The sequence below is a fragment of the Corythoichthys intestinalis genome, chromosome 17 (assembly GCF_030265065.1).
Source record: "Corythoichthys intestinalis isolate RoL2023-P3 chromosome 17, ASM3026506v1, whole genome shotgun sequence".
Lineage (NCBI taxonomy): Eukaryota > Metazoa > Chordata > Actinopteri > Syngnathiformes > Syngnathidae > Corythoichthys > Corythoichthys intestinalis.
The window spans coordinates 43,847,373-43,865,158 of NC_080411.1; the positions used below are offsets into that span (position 1 = coordinate 43,847,373).

Consider the following 17,786-nt stretch of genomic DNA (forward strand, 5'->3'; position numbering starts at 1 on the left):
GTGTGTGGTTTGACCAGTGTGTTTGTCATATTTTTTCATGACTCTTTGGATACGTTCCGTGACTCCTCTCACGTTCGGCAACATCACCATATCTCTTGTGTTCTTGTTTTGTTTGTCCCCCCCCCCAGATTGTGTAGTTCTTGTTTTTAACCTGTCCTGCACCTTTTGCTATTGTCCATTGTGGATACTGACACCTTTTTAGTGCATGTTTTATGTGTTTTTCTTCCTGTCCTTGATTCTTGGTGTGATCATATCGATAACCTATTGGGATAGAAGGTAACAATATATTGCTATGTATTGTCTCACTTGACATAAAAGACAGGCTAGATTGTTTTTTAATTTCTTTTTCAATTGCTTAATCTACAGATACTAGAGAAATACATATAATATAGGGGTAGGACAGTGGGAGCCACTTGGTACCTCATGATACAATACGATTTGCGATACAAAGCTCACGATAACGATAATCACACAATATGGCGATAAGACAATTATCGATACATTGGTCAGGAAATCATTCTAGGATATTCAACAAAACAACTGATAAACAAAAAAAACAAGCTATCTTCATCCTTCTGCTGTAACTTTATCACTTGTATAGACAAGATTCCAGGGCGAAACATGGGCAACGCCTTCTTGGACAATGTCTGCCTCAAACGTCCGGTTTAGAAAAAACCTCATGAGTTGCGGTTGAAGTAAGCAGTGTGTTGACTAAGTTAAAACTGCGAAATCAAACCGGAGGAACCCACGCAATCTACCAAAATGGATTCAGCACGACGAAGATGAGACGTAGATGAGATTGGATATTTGTTCTTATAACTTCGTTGAACATTCGTGGACAAAATTATAACAACCTGTCAGCCTGTGTTGACGTGAGGTATAGATCGATACGCCGGCCACTTGAGTGCACAGACCGCACGTTCGGCGGTCTGACGGCTGGCTCTTGGGGTCTCACCGGAGTGTCGCAACGCAGAAGCGACTGGCGGCTGCCCTCAGCGCTGGGGCGGGGATGGGACATTGGGCTCCCACCGGAGTGCAGTATAACAATATATCACCATTTTGATATTTTGACACACCCCTTATATAATATCAAATAAACCATGGCAAACATATTTAGCTCATGAACCAGAAATTTTATTAATCATGAAGCTTTTTTTTCCTTTTCTTTTTTAAAAAGCAGGCTTATTTTCAAAGTTTTATGCTGGACAAAAAAAGCCACAGGAAAAACAGTCCGAAAACATACAGAGCACTGATAGTACAGGTGACATGTGCGATGATGAATAAAACACTTAAGGCCTTAAAATGTTAGGACTAAAAACACCGACACTGCTGAGGAACGAAATCCCTAAGTCCTATTTATTTCAAATTAATATGTATTTTGACATTGTGCCGATAAATCAAATGATGATATACACATTTGCACACTGGATAAAATAAAAAAAGCAAATTTAAAATGTCATGAACACAAACAATTAATAGAAATTTGATTGGCGAAAGCATTGGTTCTTTTCTTTAAGCACACAAATACATGAGAGGGAAAAAAAGGCGCAGCAATACAAAATGTGCTGAATTAAAGTTAAATGCCCCAGTCCATAGACTTCATAATGGTATTGACGGGTCAGATCGGTCATGCACTGTGCCTCGCCTTCAAGTAAGGGGCCGCACACATTGAAAGGAGCTATTCAAAAACACACGCACGCAGCAATCTAACGCCGGATTTCTATTGAAAAAGTACGAAAGCTATACCGCATAAAAACAGGAACGATTGTCTCAGGAGTGATTTTGTTCGAGGATTCAAGGTAATTATTATATTTTTCATACCATGCATGCATTTTGAAACGTTGTAAAAAAAAAATCAATGGGAGAAATTAGCCGCTACTGGATTGGCATCATAGTTCGCAAGATTTACGTAAAATAAATGCTATCTGCACTTTTTTTTTTGCTTTTTACCAAGAATCGAGAGTGTCTTACGTCCATATCTTCAAAGAATACGGGGATTTAAGCATTTATTCACAAGAATTTTCACTGGAAAAGCTGTTTTCATAAGGCGGCCGCTAGCTACATTTCCTAACAGACTAGCATTGTATTCCGACTTATTTACGTAAAATAAACTCTAACTGCACTTTTTTTTTTTTGCTTTTTACCAAGAATCGAGACTGTTTTACATCCATATCTACAAAGAATTCAGGGATTTATGCATTTATTCACAAGAATTTTCACTGGAAAAGCTCTGTTTTCATAAGGCGGCCGCTAGCTACATTTACTAACAGACTAGCATTGTACTTAGCATTTATTTTACGTAAATATGTCGAACTGCACGTTTATTTTTTTGCTTTTTACCAGGAATCGAGACTTTTACATCCATATCTACAAAGAATTCGGGCATTTAAGCATTTATTCACAAGAATTTTCACTGGAAAAGCTCTGTTTTCATAAGGCGGCTGCTAGCTACGTTTACTAACAGACTAGCATTGTACTTAGCATTTATTTTACGTAAATATGTCGAACTGCACGTTTTGTTGTTGTTGCTTTTAACCAATAATCAAGACTGTTTTACATCCATATCTATAAAGAATACAGGGATTTAAGCATTTATTAACAATAATTTGCAACGAAAAAAGCTCTTTGATTCCACTCGGTCAGCTTTGACGGCCTCGCCAACAATGCAGGCCCCCTATCTATCAGCCACGTGCCCTGTCAATACATTATGAAGTCTATGCCTAGTTGAAGATGAAAATAAGCCACAGCTGATTTTTTCTTTTTTTTAGGGACAAGTAGGAAATTAAATACATTCATTTTTTTTAAAAATACTGTGTGCGTTTTGCTTTAAATCATGGATGTAAGTACAGATATTTTTTAAAATTATTTTTATCAACTACAACTACTGGCACTTTAAGTGTCGTTGACAAATACCATTGCCACAATGGCCTCAAATTCCAAAGCATTTGTTGTCAAATTACTACTTTTGTCCAAAAATATATATCAGGGAAAAAATAGTTCCTTTAGTTTGTAAGGAAAATCATTTTTACAGCTCAGTAGGATTCCGCAATAGACACAGAGCCAAATATTATGATTAACAGACCTGTGGAAAAATACAAGTGTACGATGAAGGCCTGGTTATTTTTACACCGGTTCTAGGAACTGAAGAAACATTTGGTCAAATAAAAGTATCCAATGTCTCTTAATACTGCAGGTTTGACACATTCGCACACACAAAGATTTTTTTACAGAGAAGCTTTGTGATTGAGTTCTTCGGTATCATGATCATGGATACGGAAAATTATCTTCATTATAGCTAGTTCAAAAATCCAGTTATTTACACTGATGAGTTAACAAGATTGGAGTGTTCAAAACAATCAACACTTTCATTCGGTAAATGTACTGTAAATCTTCAAATCAGTGCCGAGATCAGTTCCATTGGCAGCTGGCGACTCCTTAATATGAATGCTGATTTACAGGCAGTTCATTTTTAGGCCATCTTCAGCCTTTTAGTGACAAAAATGAGACTTCATGGCTACAACAGAGATGTTAAACCCTGCAAAACCTCGGGTGGCCTCATACGCATTCATAAAATATTAAAGAAACATTTAAATGCAGGGATTTATTTAAATGAAGCTGATGAGTCTCAAAGGATATTAATATGAAGCTAGCAGATAGCTAGCACAGCTACTGAGTAGTAAAGCTTAAGCACTTGGTAACTTGCAGCTCATACTCTACAAATGTTTGGCTAATTTTAATTCAAAATATGAAGAAATATAATGATCTGATATAAATATTGCCCAATTCAAATTTTCACAATGAAACTCTCTGATGGTAAACTTGTTATGCAAACAACCGTAATTTTGGAACAACAAGCTCAAACAAGAAACAGCACAGTAATGTAAAAAATAACATTTTGGGAGCATACGATTGTGCCTATTTCACCCTTCAAAAAGTATGAACTTAAAAATTTGCATATTATGCCCCTTAAGATATCTTCAAACAATAAATGTGTTTTGTACTCTGGCAAATTAGCACCTGTTTTACTCTTTTAAAACAGCTGGCCCTGCACAAATAATATTGTTCTTATTTAGAGAAGAATCATGAAAAATTTGGCTTATTCATACCAACTTGAGTAAGACTGAAGGAAAAAAAAAAAAAAAAAAAGTTCGCCAACCTCTCCTGTCTTCACTTCTAGGGTGCGATAGGCCTGATCTAAAAGGAAGAAACACAAACCCATGCTCATGCAGTCCCAATTCAGAATCCACTGATATTGAAGGATTGAGCTGTGTCAAAAGTGGAAGGTTCTTCCATTCTCACTTTTAGGCATCTCAATGTGGCTCATAATCAATGTTAGTCTCGATAGCAACACATCATCATAAAAACCGGCTGTTCACGTGTCGCTTGTTTTACTAGTGTTGTAGAAGACAAAACACTGTACAGAGTTCCGTTTCAAATTGAAAACAAGACTGCGATATTTGCACATTCCGATTCCCCATTTGGTACCCTTCGCTGCAAGGTTGAAGCTATTCCTTCACCGCTTCTTCCGATTCCTCTTTCTCCTTCTCCTCTTCTTTTTCCCTCTCTGCTCCATCTTCACCCGAAGCCTCGGCCTTGCCATTCCCTGCTTCCTCATCTCCATGACTGCCATCTTCCACTTCTTTTGATTCTTCATCATCCTGTAATGAAATGTTTCTTTTAGCTGTAGTAGTTTAGGTTTTTTTGTGCACGGTTCTCCAAATATCGAAAGTCATTTGAACATTTATTCAATAGTAGTTGATGTCTGAAGTAGAGCAGGGCGCTAAACCGAAAATTTACCGTTACTGAAATTCTTCACGACAACCGACGTAATTTTGACCATGTCGGTAAATTCGGTAATTTAATAAAACAAGAAAATAGTCTTTTATCCCACTTTGACTCTGTGTTGTTTGGCTACATTTATTCCCCTTTAAGAAAGCAATCAGTCTGGACTTACGTATGGAGTCACGTGGTTATCAGGAAGTCAAACAAACAGAAGCCCGGTAAGCTAACGCTAGTGGCTAACGCTACAAGCAAACATGATGGAGTGTGCCTTGCGGGAGGTTCGCCAAACTTTCACCCGACATTAAGTAGACTCTTGGCCGCATCCAGACGGGCTTTCACCCGCTGTCCTCTCTGGTTCTCACGATTTCCGGAGAGGGTGCTTTCAGTGCTTTCTACTGGTAGCCAGGCCACAGGCTAATGCTAGTGGTTAACGCTGGCGGCTAACGCTACAAATGAACGTGATTGAGCCGGATAGCGGCTCTAACCTTGCGAAACGGCTGAACTTAAATGAGTGGACACGCGATTGGGCACGGACTGCATCTAGCAATTAGTATGTCATGTTATTTTGCATCTCTGTCAGTGTGTGATTTCTCCGATAGCTTCTGAGCTGGTAAAGCATTCAGCATAAAGTACAATCCAACAGTGAAACTTATATGACCGTTTAATGGCCATAGCTATTTTTTTGTAATTGCTTGCGTAATTCTGTGTCATTACTGCCATCATAAAATTTTTAAATGTTTCATTAGCAGAAGATCAATATAGCTTTAATGTGTGTGTGTGTGTGTCTGTGTGGGGGTTCATGTGGGCGTGTGGGAAAAAACCCTGAAACCTTGAAGTAAACACTTGTGTTGAGTAATTATGTCACAGCAGCCATTAACAATAAGTTATAAGTTTGTTTGTTTGTTTGAAGTGTACCGTTCAAGCTGTAAGTCATGTGTGTTACAATGACATGTTTGCACAGTCATATTGATTTTGATAATGTACATTGTTCAAGCCATACAAGCTGTAATAAATGTTCATACTTGACTTCTTATTGTTTACAATAAATTTTTATACCTTTAATGTTTAGACTGCATGTACAATTGTTAAATATGTTAAATTGAAAGCTGGTAAATAAATCAACGAGAAACGGCTCATCTGTATTTCATGCATTGATTCAGATTTTCAAATTATATAACCGTCCGCTCGGGCGAATTTATCGTTATTTATCGTTATCGAGGTATATCTGCTCAATTTACCATGATACATACTTTAGGCCATATCGCCCAGCCCTAACTTGAGTATACCATAAGGAAAAAAAAGATTGGAATTCAATTTTGCTGATTCGAGTATTCGTTGAATTATTGTGGCGTTGTAATGGTTTATTTTGAAAGTGTTTGCATTCAGTTTTATTGTTTTGGGTGGATACACTGCCCTAGTCTGCCTCATTTCACATGGCTGAATCCAGCTGCTCCATGTTAAGACCAACATAAGCTAAGTTTTTGTTTGAGCTAATGTGTTTTTTTTTTTATGCAATCGTAATTTAGTTTATGGGTATATTTAGCCGTTTTTTGTGGGAATATGTGTCTGAACTATTTGCTAAGAGCACTGTAAAAATAAAAAAAAAAGTGTTTTATAGCATTTAAGTTAGCGGACTTTTGCTATGTAAGTTAGCCAATTGTTCTTTTGGTGTACATAGATCCTTATTTAATTTTTTTTTTTTTAATACCGTTTGAGGCTCAGTTCAGGTATTTTAATTTTTCATGTTCCTTATCCGATTACTCGATTATTCGACAAACTAGTTCATCGATTAATCGACTACTAAAATAATCGATAGCTGCAGCCCTAGTTTGTATTACTCTAACGTACCCAATATGAAAATGCATTCATATCGTAGTTTAAGGAAAACAAGCAGAATATATTTGACGTAGGGCATAAGAGATACATGACGCCTTCTGACCATGGCAGCCTAACACGTGTGTCATGCGGCTGACTGAGCAAGATTGACGCTGACTACCAGGTGATAGGCAAGACATCCACAAGCCCACGTATGCAACACCAAATCCCGCAATCAGCTCTTCAGGACCTTCCAGAACAAATGGCGGGACGTCCTGTACTACCACAATACCCGATAACAAAAAGAACTACTAGTTTGATAGCTCAGCGCCTCTCAGACGGTGAGGCGCGCCGAACCTCCCACCTCAGTTGCCTCATTGACCATGATCCAGCAACGGTGACACACGAACTTGACCGCCCAAATCTGCAACAGAAGAAGACCCAAAAACACCCTTCTTTCTGCCCATGGCCCGCCCCGGGAGAGCCTTCAAAAAGACTGAATGTTTAACCAATTGTTGTCATTCTTTTCTCAGGAATCTTATGTTGACTTGTGATATGGCGACCTGGAACCAGTCTGCCTCCTCGCCTGAGTCTGTTGCTGTTTTGCCTTGTCGTTTGATCGCTGTCGATCTGAATAAATTGTCAATTTGTGTTTCAAAGCCTTTTTCCAGCTTTCAAAACGGAGTCAGTACAAGGGGTTAGGACTAAGGCGAATGCGCGGAGTTTGGCATTTTGGCCGGGTTGTCGAATCTCACCGGCCTGGGTTGTTGGAGCTGCGCCAGCGCTGGTCCGGCGGTTCGGCTGGCGTGATTCCGGCAAACTGGCTAAAAGATCAGATTCCTTCATGTCCAATTTAATATTTTCATGGACTAATTATGCCCCCCCCCCAATAACCCTTACAGGAACGTAAATAAGCTGATATAAATTGTGTCAATGGGTCATCTATTTTCTTTAAACAAACTAAACAATAGAGAGAGACCGGTTATCAGCAGGGCCGATTATCGTCGCCGATATTTGGACATTATGAATATGAAAAATATATAATATATATAATATGAAAAAAATCAAATTAAAACTGGGTTATTTCAGATGCAGCCGAGCCTCTCTCTCTTGCACTGTCACCCAGTCCTCTCATTGGTTAAATCAGGGGTCGGGAACCTATGGCTCGCGAGCCAGATCTGGCTCTTTTGACGACTGCATCTGGCTCGCAGACAAATCTTTAATTATTAAAAAAGAAAGTTTCGTTATAATGGATGTGGCAGTCCATTTTTGTTCCTCAAACACACGTTTGATTGGCTGCTGACCTGACCCCCCACCCCCCCCAACACGCACGTATTCACAGCCCTGACAGAAATACAATTCAATAAAATAAATACAACTAATTCAATAATGTAAAAAAACGTCAGTGTTGTGGAGGTGGGGAACACACCACTAATTTTGCTACTGAAAATCCGACATGCATCAGTTAGCACGACATTAAACTGTGAATTTCCAAACCTGCAAAACTCAAGTAGGAAGCTGCTTAGAGAGAAGTTTCCTCCTGTATGTGTTTTCTATGTTAACTAATCTGTGAGAAATGTAAAGATTCGAGGTTAACCGCTTTCTCCCCAATTTTTATTTTTATTTCATTTATGTGATCTTAAAGCAGTCCAAAGGAGCTTTCATTGTTTGTTGAGTTTGGCTGTGCTTGTGGACAAAAGCAGGAGTGTTTTACCTGAACCAAGACTCCATTTACATTTTTTTTGGTTATTCCCTCACTAAGACGTTTTTTTCAGTTATATTTAATTTCTTTATTTAGACAGACAATGTTGAGTGGTCTTAAGACAAATATTTCTTTTTTTTCCCGAGATAGAGACCACTGAAAAGTTAGTATTCTTTGTGTATGGTAATGTCATTTAACTTAAAATTAAAATTAGGGCTGTCAAAATTATCGCGTTTATGAGCGGTAATTCATTTTTTAAATTAATCACGTTAAAATATTTGACGCAATTAACGCACATGCCCCGCTCAAACAGATTAAAATGACAGCACAGCCAACTTGTTACTTGTGTTTTTTGGAGTTTTGTCGCCCTCTGCTGGCGCTTGGGTGCGACTGATTTTATGGGCTTAAGCACCCATGAGCGTTGTGTAATAATTATTGACATCAACAATGGCGGGTTACTAGTTTATTTTTTGATTGAAAATTTTACAAATTTTATGAAAACGAAAACATTAAGAGGGGTTTTAATATAACATTTCTATAACTTGTACTAACATTTATCTTTTCAGAACTACAAGTCTTTCTATCCATGGATCGCTTTAACAGAATTAGAGCTGAAACGAATACTCGAGCAACTCGAGTAACTCGAGTTTTAAAAACTGATCCGAGTAATTTTATTCACCTCGAGTAATCGTTTATTTTGACAGCTCTAAGCTTCAGGTTTTGCTTGGACTACTTTTAATGCGGGACAACGCGCTGATGTCACGTGCGTAGAGAAAGGCAAAAAAAACAAACTTACTGCAGCCGACAGCCACTACAAACGACGCCGAAGTTGCTAAATAATACCCGCACATGCTGCGTTAGTTGCAGGTAGCGTCTGATGAGTCTCATAGAGATCACATGTATGTTGAACTAGATGCGAAATGAGAGACTAGACCGCGTCTGGGCAGCGTTAGCAAACAGTCGCCATCCGCCATCAGCGCTAAGCGCTAATAAAGAGCGCTAAGCGCTAATAAATAAGTTTAACGTTACTGTCACTACTAGCTCACGTAACGTTAGCCCTGCGGAGGGCTAGGTTTCTATTAATTATGACCACTTTCGATGCGTGGCTAACGTGTCTTACATACAGGCTTTAACATAACATAGCGTTGTGAAGTGATGAGGGTGTTAAATAAAAACTCAATAATGCTAACTGTCAATTTTAGCTCAGTAGTCATTGCTGGATAAAACACCAAGTAGCACTAGTCCCTAATGTGCTCCAATACAGCCTGTATCCTACATTTATTTTGAACACTGCAAAAACTCAAAATCCTATCAGGACTTACAGTTTAGACAAACTTAAAACTTAACTAGAACTTAAAAATGGCTTGACACAAATAGAAATTCAATCGAACCACGTGGGAAAAAATCCTTACTTTTAAGTGATGTGTGTTATCAAGCGTAAAGGCATTTTTAGGTGTATATATATATATATATAATTTTTAAAAATAAGATCTAAAGGTTTTTTGAGTGAAAGCAGTGAATTAGTCTTTTTTTTTATTTATTTATTTATTTTTTATAATAGTTACAACTGAGATGCAATTGTTGGCTGTTTTCAACAATATACATCGAAAATAAACACATTCATTGACTAAAAATGGTTCAAGATTAAATGAAATGTCTTGTTTTCTCATGTATATTTATAATTGCTCTTCACCTAAAATTATATTTGTTTTATCCGATTACTCGATTAATTGATAGAATTTTCAGTCGATTACTCGATTACTAAAATATTCGATAGCTGCAGCCCTAAACAGAATGTTAATAATGTTAATGCCATCTTGTTGATTGTTTGTTATAATAAACAAATACAGTACTTATGTACCGTGTATTGAATGTATATATCCATCTTGTCTTATCTTTCCAATCCAACAATAATTTACAGAAAAATATGGCATTTTATAGATGGTTTGAATTGCGATTAATTAAGATTAATTAATTTTTAAGCTGTAATTAACTCAATTAAAAATTTTAGTCGTTTGACAGCCCTAGTTAAAATATTGAAATTTTACATTTGCTGATAAAATCCAGACATCTGGTGTTTTGTTTTGTTTTTTTTTTTTTAAATTTGAGTAATTTTAGAAAAAAAAAAAGTTTGAATCGAACGGCGTATCATCTAAACCAGGGGTCCCCAAACTACGGCCCGCGGGCCGGATACGGCCCGCAGCCACATTTGGTCCGGCCCCCTGAACAAAACAAAAAAAAAAAAATTGTAAAAAAAAAAAAAAAAAAAATTTTTTTTTTTTTTTTTTCAATAGAGTTATTTATGTCCTGGCTTTTTTTCTGTGAAGAACTGGGCAATGGTTATTTGGTTATTATCTATTTAATTAATACAGTATTATTATATTATATTATATTACATGATATTATATTATATTATATTACATGATATTACATTATATTATATTATATTATATTATATTATATTATATTATATTATATTCAGAGGTGCACATAAGTGATCCGCACATGCGTACTGGACGTAGACAAACACGCTGGCCCTCAACGGCTTCCATACGCTTTTGCGTACCGATGGCTGACCACTCTATTTGCGGCGGACACGAGAAAATAACTTCTCAAAATGTCGATGAGGCAGGCCACACTGAGTAATTACTTCCGTGTTCCCCCACCCCCGTCAAATAGTGACGGGATCTCTCGTTCACTTGAGTAAACGAATCCATTCCGGTTCGTTCAGTAAAAAGATTCGTTCAAACAAATCGTTCAACGAATCGTTCGCCCCCCTCATCTCCCTCCCCGCCCAAATGAATCGTTCGGTTAGTGAACGGGAAGTGACGTTGCCGAACGAATCACCAAAGACCGCTTCGCAGTATAACTGAACGGGAAGTGACATTGCTTGGTCCCTCCCTCTCTTGCACATTGACCACTCGTCGTAGTTTCAGAAATGAGTGACAGGCGATATCATTCTGCTTTCACAGACAGCCTCGTCTCCCTCCCGCTGCTCCAAAAGCGAGGGAGAACTTCCGCGTCGTCTGTCCTAGTTCTATGGGCTCAAAGTCATGGCTCGTGCTTGCATTTCGATTTAGGACACGGTTAAACATTTTCCTTTTGAGGGGGAAGTGGGGGTTTGGGGTCGGGGGCGCACGGACTTTTAGCATGATCTTGCTCACATATACAATGCTGCTGCTTCTACCAGCCAACGCGGCATGCTCGCTGTCACGAAAATAAAAATAAATCGAAAGTTGAATTCCTAAATATGGAACGACCAACACATCATATTTACCTCTCGCTCTGTTGTATTTTTGTTTTTTATTACTAAGACGATCGTATTGAATTTTTGCACTGGCATTAATAAATAAAATAATCCGGTCAGCTCCCCTGTCGTCCCCGCATCTCAGATCGTCAAATGCTGACGAGAAATAATTGTTTGCTCTTTATGATGTCGCCTTTCTACTCTCATTAGTCTGTTAAGAAAAATGTAGACATATTGCGACATCTCCCGTGTCCGTGCGCTTTGTTTTGAGCGCTTGAGTAGCACATGATGGACGGATTGACATAATTTGTCAAACCAACCGACACCCTCTGACACGGAAAAAAAAAAACACTCGGAAAAAATTGACATGTATATACAGTTTCATTGCAAATCAGTATTATGGTGATCATACTAAATATTCTTTTTTTTTCTGTGCACATATGAGGTAAATATTGCTGCCATGAAGCCTCCATATAGTGACAGTTCTCTGCCCGCTTCACTGCCGTCACGCGACCGCAGCTCAGCTTTTGCTTGCCTCGTAGCTACACGTGTTTTAAATTACTGTAAATTTGATAGTATATCGTCATAGGTACAGTCCCGAGTCTGTTGAGAAAAGTAGAACACTAAACCATGCTCGCTAGATTTGTGCGGTGTTTTTGTCTGTTTGAGCAGCATTTGATAGGCTCCACGTTAACAAATATGTGACAAAGTCATTTCCTTTCATTTTATGACTCGTTCACCGCATAGTCATTACTGGAAAGTCAAGTTAGCAGCAAGCTAGGTCAGGAACCGGAGGACCGAATCACTGAACGGGAAGTGACAAAACTCAGTCTTTCCCCCCTGCCTGCACGCTTGCTGCTTATTTGGCCACACGTGGGAATGAGTGACAGACGCCTTGATTCTGTTTCCGCTCCCTCCCCTGCACGCAATGAGGCTGGCGTCTGATTGGTCGTGTGCGATGTCAGAAGACGCTGCCGCTTGCTCAACGCCCTCCCACGCAGCGAACAAGCGCCATCAACTTCATAGAACGAATCAGTGCAGATGGTGATTAGTTCGGTCTCGTTCACCCAAACAATTCGTTCAAAAAGAACGAATCGTTCGCGACCGATACAACACTACCGTCAAAAGACAGACAGACGACAGAGACGTCACCGGAGCTACCGAAAAAAAGGACTTTTGCTGAAAAGTGGCTACAGGAGGTACCATGGCTAGAAGCGAATGATGCTCGCACGGAAATGTGCCGTGAGAATCCCAATGTCGCCGATTAGAGCAACGCATTTTATGTAGGGTCAAAGAATTTCAGCCATCCAAATTTTGAAAAGCACGAAAAAAACAGAGAGCATGAGGCAATTAAGCAAACTATCGATGTCAAACAGGACCCCACTCGCCCTATGGACATGTGGCGGAATAGGGCGGAATAAAGGTAATGAACAGCGATATGCACTGACAAACGTGTTTTTGCTCGCATTTTACAAAGCTAAACATGCACGTTCAATGAGGTCTTATGAGGAGGACATCCCACTTTTAAAAAGGCTTGGAGTTAATGTGGGAGCCGCATAATGCCCTTTATTTTGAATTGGTGCTTTTATGTTTATTTCTTTACATTTCACTTCAAAGTAATAGCAATTTTGTTGTGCCAGTTGATGTTAATCAAGCATTAACTGTAAATATAATTAATCAAAGTTAATTGGCTCTAAGTAAAGCTTGTCATAAATTTATCGCATCAGGTGGGTCGGCTCTCAAGCTCAATGAGGACCAAGTCACATCTCCAGGTCCTCCTCTGAGAACCTGGGCAAAAAAAATATGTGCACCCCTGATTATATTATATTATATTATATTATATTATATTATATTATATTAAGGGCTGTCAAAGTTATCGCGTTAACGGGCGGTAATTAATTTTTTTCATTAATCACGTTAAAATATTTGACGCAATTAACGCATATGCCCCGTTCAAACAGATTAAAATGACAGCAGTGTCATGTCCACTTGTTACTTGTGTTTTTTGTCTCCCTCTGCTGGCGCTTGGGTGCGACTGATTTTATGCACCATGAGCATTGTGTAATTCTTGACATCAACAATGGTGAGCTACTAGTTAATTTTTTTGATTGAAAATTTTACCAATTTTATTAAAACGAAAACATTAAGAGGGGTTTTAACATAAAATTTCTATAATTTGTACTAAAATCTATCTTTTAAGAACTACAAGTCTTTCTACCCAGGGATTGCTTTGACAGAATATTAATGTTAATGCCATCTTGTTGATTTATTGTTATAATAAACAAATACAGTACTTATGTACAGTATGTTGAATGTATATATCCGTCTTGTGTCTTATCTTTCCATTCCAACAATAATTTACAGAAAAATAAGGCATATTTTAGAGATGTTTGAATTGCGATTAATTACGATTAATTTTTAAGCTGTGATTAACTCGCTTAAAATTTTTAATCGTTTGACAGCCCTAATTATATTATATTATATTATACTATATTATATCATTTTTATTTTATTTACTTTGGTTCCGTGAAGAATCCATAAAGGGTTATTTGATTGTGGCTTTCTGAAAAACAATATATTTTTACATTTAGGCACTCCTGCAATCGTCACACTTTTTCTGTTACAAACTGACCCCGGCCCCTCATCAGAGAAGAGAAGGGTTATGTGGCCCTCACAGGAAAAAGTTTGGGGACCCCTGATCTAAACCAATACATATGAAAGTTAGTATAAGTCAATACAGATTTAATATGCATTAATCATTTAGCCTATCAATTAATTAGATTCATATTTGTGAGAAATGTAGCCCCTACCTCTGTTCACCCAATATGTTTGGTCTTATTAATGTCCCGTCCCCAGCAAAAAGTGTACATGCAGGTCATGCTATTATATTGTCCCTACCAATGTTAAGACCAAAACTACGCCCTTGGTTTATGAAAAAAAACACACACATAAACCCATCTTAGGGTCTCCTTTCAACAAAAACTCCCATCCATCCATCCATCCATCCATCCATCCATTATCTTCCGCTTAGTCCAGGGTCGGGTCGCGGGGGCAGCAGCTTTAGCAGGGAAGCCCAGACTTCCCTCTCCCCAGCCACTTCAGCCAGCTCCTCCGGCGGGATTCCAAGGCGTTCCCAGGCCAGCCGAGCGACATAGTCTCTCCAGCGTGTCCTGGGTCGACCCCGGGGCCTCCTGCTGGTGGGACATGCCCGGAACACCTCTCCAGGGAGGCGTCCAGGAGGCATCCGAACCAAATGCCCGAGCCACCTCAACTGGCTCCTCTCAACGCGGAGGAGTAGCGGTTCGACACCAAGCCCCTCCCGGATGACCGAGCTTCTCACCCTATCTCTAAGGGAGAGCCCGGACACCCTGCGGAGGAAACTCATTTCGGCCGCTTGTATCCGGGATCTTGTTCTTTCGGTCACGACCCACAGCTCGTGACCATAGGTGAGGGTAGGAACGTAGATCGACCGGTAAATCGAGAGCTTCGCCTTTTGGCTCAGCTCCTTCTTCACCACAACGGACCGGTGCAGAGTCCGCATCACTGCAGACGCTGCACCGATCCGCCTGTCAATCTCCCGCTCCCTCCTACCCTCACTCGTGAACAAGACCCCAAGATACTTGAACTCCTCCACTTGGGGCAGGATCTCATCCCCGACCCGGAGAGGGCACTCCACCCTTTTCCGGCTGAGGACCATGGTCTCGGATTTGGAGGTGCTGATCGTCATCCCAACTGCTTCACACTCGGCCGCGAACCGCCCCAGTGAAAGTTGGAGGTCACGGCTTGATGAAGCCAACACCACATCATCTGCAAAAAGCAGAGATGCAATGCTGAGGCCACCAAACCGGACACCCTCAACGCTTCGGCTGCGCCTAGAAATTTTGTCCATAAAAATTACGAACAGAATCGGTGACAAAGGGCAGCCAAAAACTCCCATTCGAACTGTAAATTGTCATACAAGAGAGCAGTGCTTTTAAATTTGATTTGGATTGTATTTATGAACAACTGGACAGTCTGCTTCCTCCTGTTGTTGTTTAGTTTGTTTAAAGAAAATTAATGAGTCATTGACAAAATTTGTATTAGCGCTTTGGTCACGAGAAAAAAAAAAGTGTCAATCAGCAGCAATTTTTTTTATTTGAATGAACAGGATCTATGTCTAAATTTTTGTATTGAGAAATTCTTTTTACGTTTTATACTCAGAACCTTTATCAAAAACTTTAACAAGTTTTATGTACTTAAAACAGTAAAGTTATGGACTACAGTTAAGTCGGGAAGCTGTAATAAAATATTATTTTTGAAGGAAATAGTCATCCATTTTGTCTTCATTGTTACTTAAAACATGCCTAAAACAACTTCATGTGAAATTGTGAAAGTAATTGAAAAGAAGTGACAGTTATCCAATTAATCGTTTAATTAATCTATTAAAAAAAAAAAAAAAAAAAAAGATCCTTAGTTGCAGCCCTAGTTTAAATGCAGAAGAGGACGACGTTCCACAAGTGTATCACCTGTTTGACGCGGATCCTCCTCCGGCTGGGTACTCGGGCCTTCATTCTGCGGGACAGCGCCAGCAGCTTGTTGTGTCTCTGTCTCCTCTTCGCCTTCTCCTCTTCCTCTCGCCGCTTCTCATCTGCACGATCTGAGTCCGAATCATCTTGTCGCTGAACCCTGGACCTCTTCCTGGGCTGCACCATCCTCTTTGGCTGAGTCTCTCTCTCCTTCACCCCGTCCTTCTCATCATCGTCATCATCATCATCGTCGTCGTCCTCATCATCATCATTTCGTTCCTTGGCAGTGCTCGAGGACGAGGATGTTTCGTCGCCTCCCAGAAAAGAGCGCTTTCTGCGGGTTACAGAGCGACTGTCGTCGCTCGACGTGGCTCCGGAATCACTCCTCTGCCACTCCTCCTGGTCACTGTCTTCCTCCGGGGAGCTATGGAAGTCGGACTGGGAACCGGACGACGAGGAAGAGGAGAAGGAGCCCTCGTCACTGTCGTCCAGGATGGAGGCAGGGAGACCGATCTGCCTCTTCTTCGACAGGTCCGTCTTGGTTTTGCGCATCGAAGCGAACATTTTGCGCTTGTACAAGCTCTCCATGTTTGCACTGGGGGCCTGACACCAGTGACATTAAACAAAAAGACGGGTACGGTAGAGTTCGAACAGGCTAACCTATCACCTGCGCATCTATATATAAAGGTATAGGTATGCTCACCAACTGCAACATATAGGTCTTCCTAAAGCGGAAAAATGTTTTGCATTGCGTTACTTGCAAAAGTAGCTGTCATCCCGTGTGACTTAAAGCGGGATTTAAGTCGGAAAGCGTGTCATTCCCTTGCTCCTAGCACTGTTATTGTTGTGGAGCCCGCAGCTTCCTCGTCGAAAAGAAAATGTTACTGAGGGTGGGAGCGCCGCTATGCGGCAATGCTTCACATTACAATATGGAGCCGCCAAACGACCTCTTCCATTGTGTAATAACACTTTTCATGTAGATCAGGGGTCCCCAACCTTTTTCGCACCACGGACCGGTGTGATTTCGGTCTTTTTTTCACGGACCGGTGTTCTGTCAAATTTTATAACCTTATATATTTTGCTCCCAAAGATTTTGTGGCGGTGAAAAAAGCCCTCTTTTATATTCAATTGGACTCTCAATGTTATGCAACGGTGCTAAAAAGCTATTTAAATAAACATACATGTGCAACACGAAAATGGCGTAAATTAATGCTTAACGACACGGCGAAGTCGTTAAGTGAGAGAGCTGCGTGCAGTTGTTGTGTGCAGCTAACATGGCAAATGTAAGTTAATATAAAGAAAGTGTGTAGTGTGTACTTTGGAATCGCTGCATTCACAGTCATTTTTAACGTTGCGCGCATGCCAAATTTGTCAGAACACCGGCAATGTGCGGCAGAAAAATACAGCAAATATAAAATAACATTTGTTTTTAGCCCCGTCGTGTTAAGTGCAGGGAAAATACAACTCACGCGCTGAATCAGTGGGAGGTCTGAGCTTGTCCCTTAAGATGGTCCCGAGATGGGAGGGTGAGAGAAGCCCGCTTCACAAAGATAAGATGTTGGAAATGTTTCTGTTTTCAGTGTTCTCCAAGCTATGTCAGGATATTCCGAAATGACTTTAATCCAGAACCTCAGTAGAGTTGTTGTCTCAAATTTACGTTTAAGGTCGCCGTGATTTGCGATCTCTACAAGCTGATATTCCTGTTGCACAGACATGCTCGATTCACTCGGTTTAT

General features: G+C 39.9%; 1 protein-coding gene across 1 annotated transcript; it reads right to left on the minus strand.

Annotated features, from left to right (window-relative positions):
• Positions 1-1,112: 1,112 nt before the first annotated feature.
• LOC130905429 (nucleolin-like) lies at positions 1,113-16,925 on the minus strand. The gene is made up of 2 exons (XM_057818818.1): positions 16,052-16,925; positions 1,113-4,658 (listed from the first exon to the last, which is right to left on the minus strand). Exons 1-2 carry the CDS (start codon positions 16,637-16,639, stop codon positions 4,506-4,508), a joined length of 741 nt encoding a protein of 246 aa, XP_057674801.1. The 5' UTR covers positions 16,640-16,925; the 3' UTR covers positions 1,113-4,505.
• Positions 16,926-17,786: the final 861 nt, after the last annotated feature.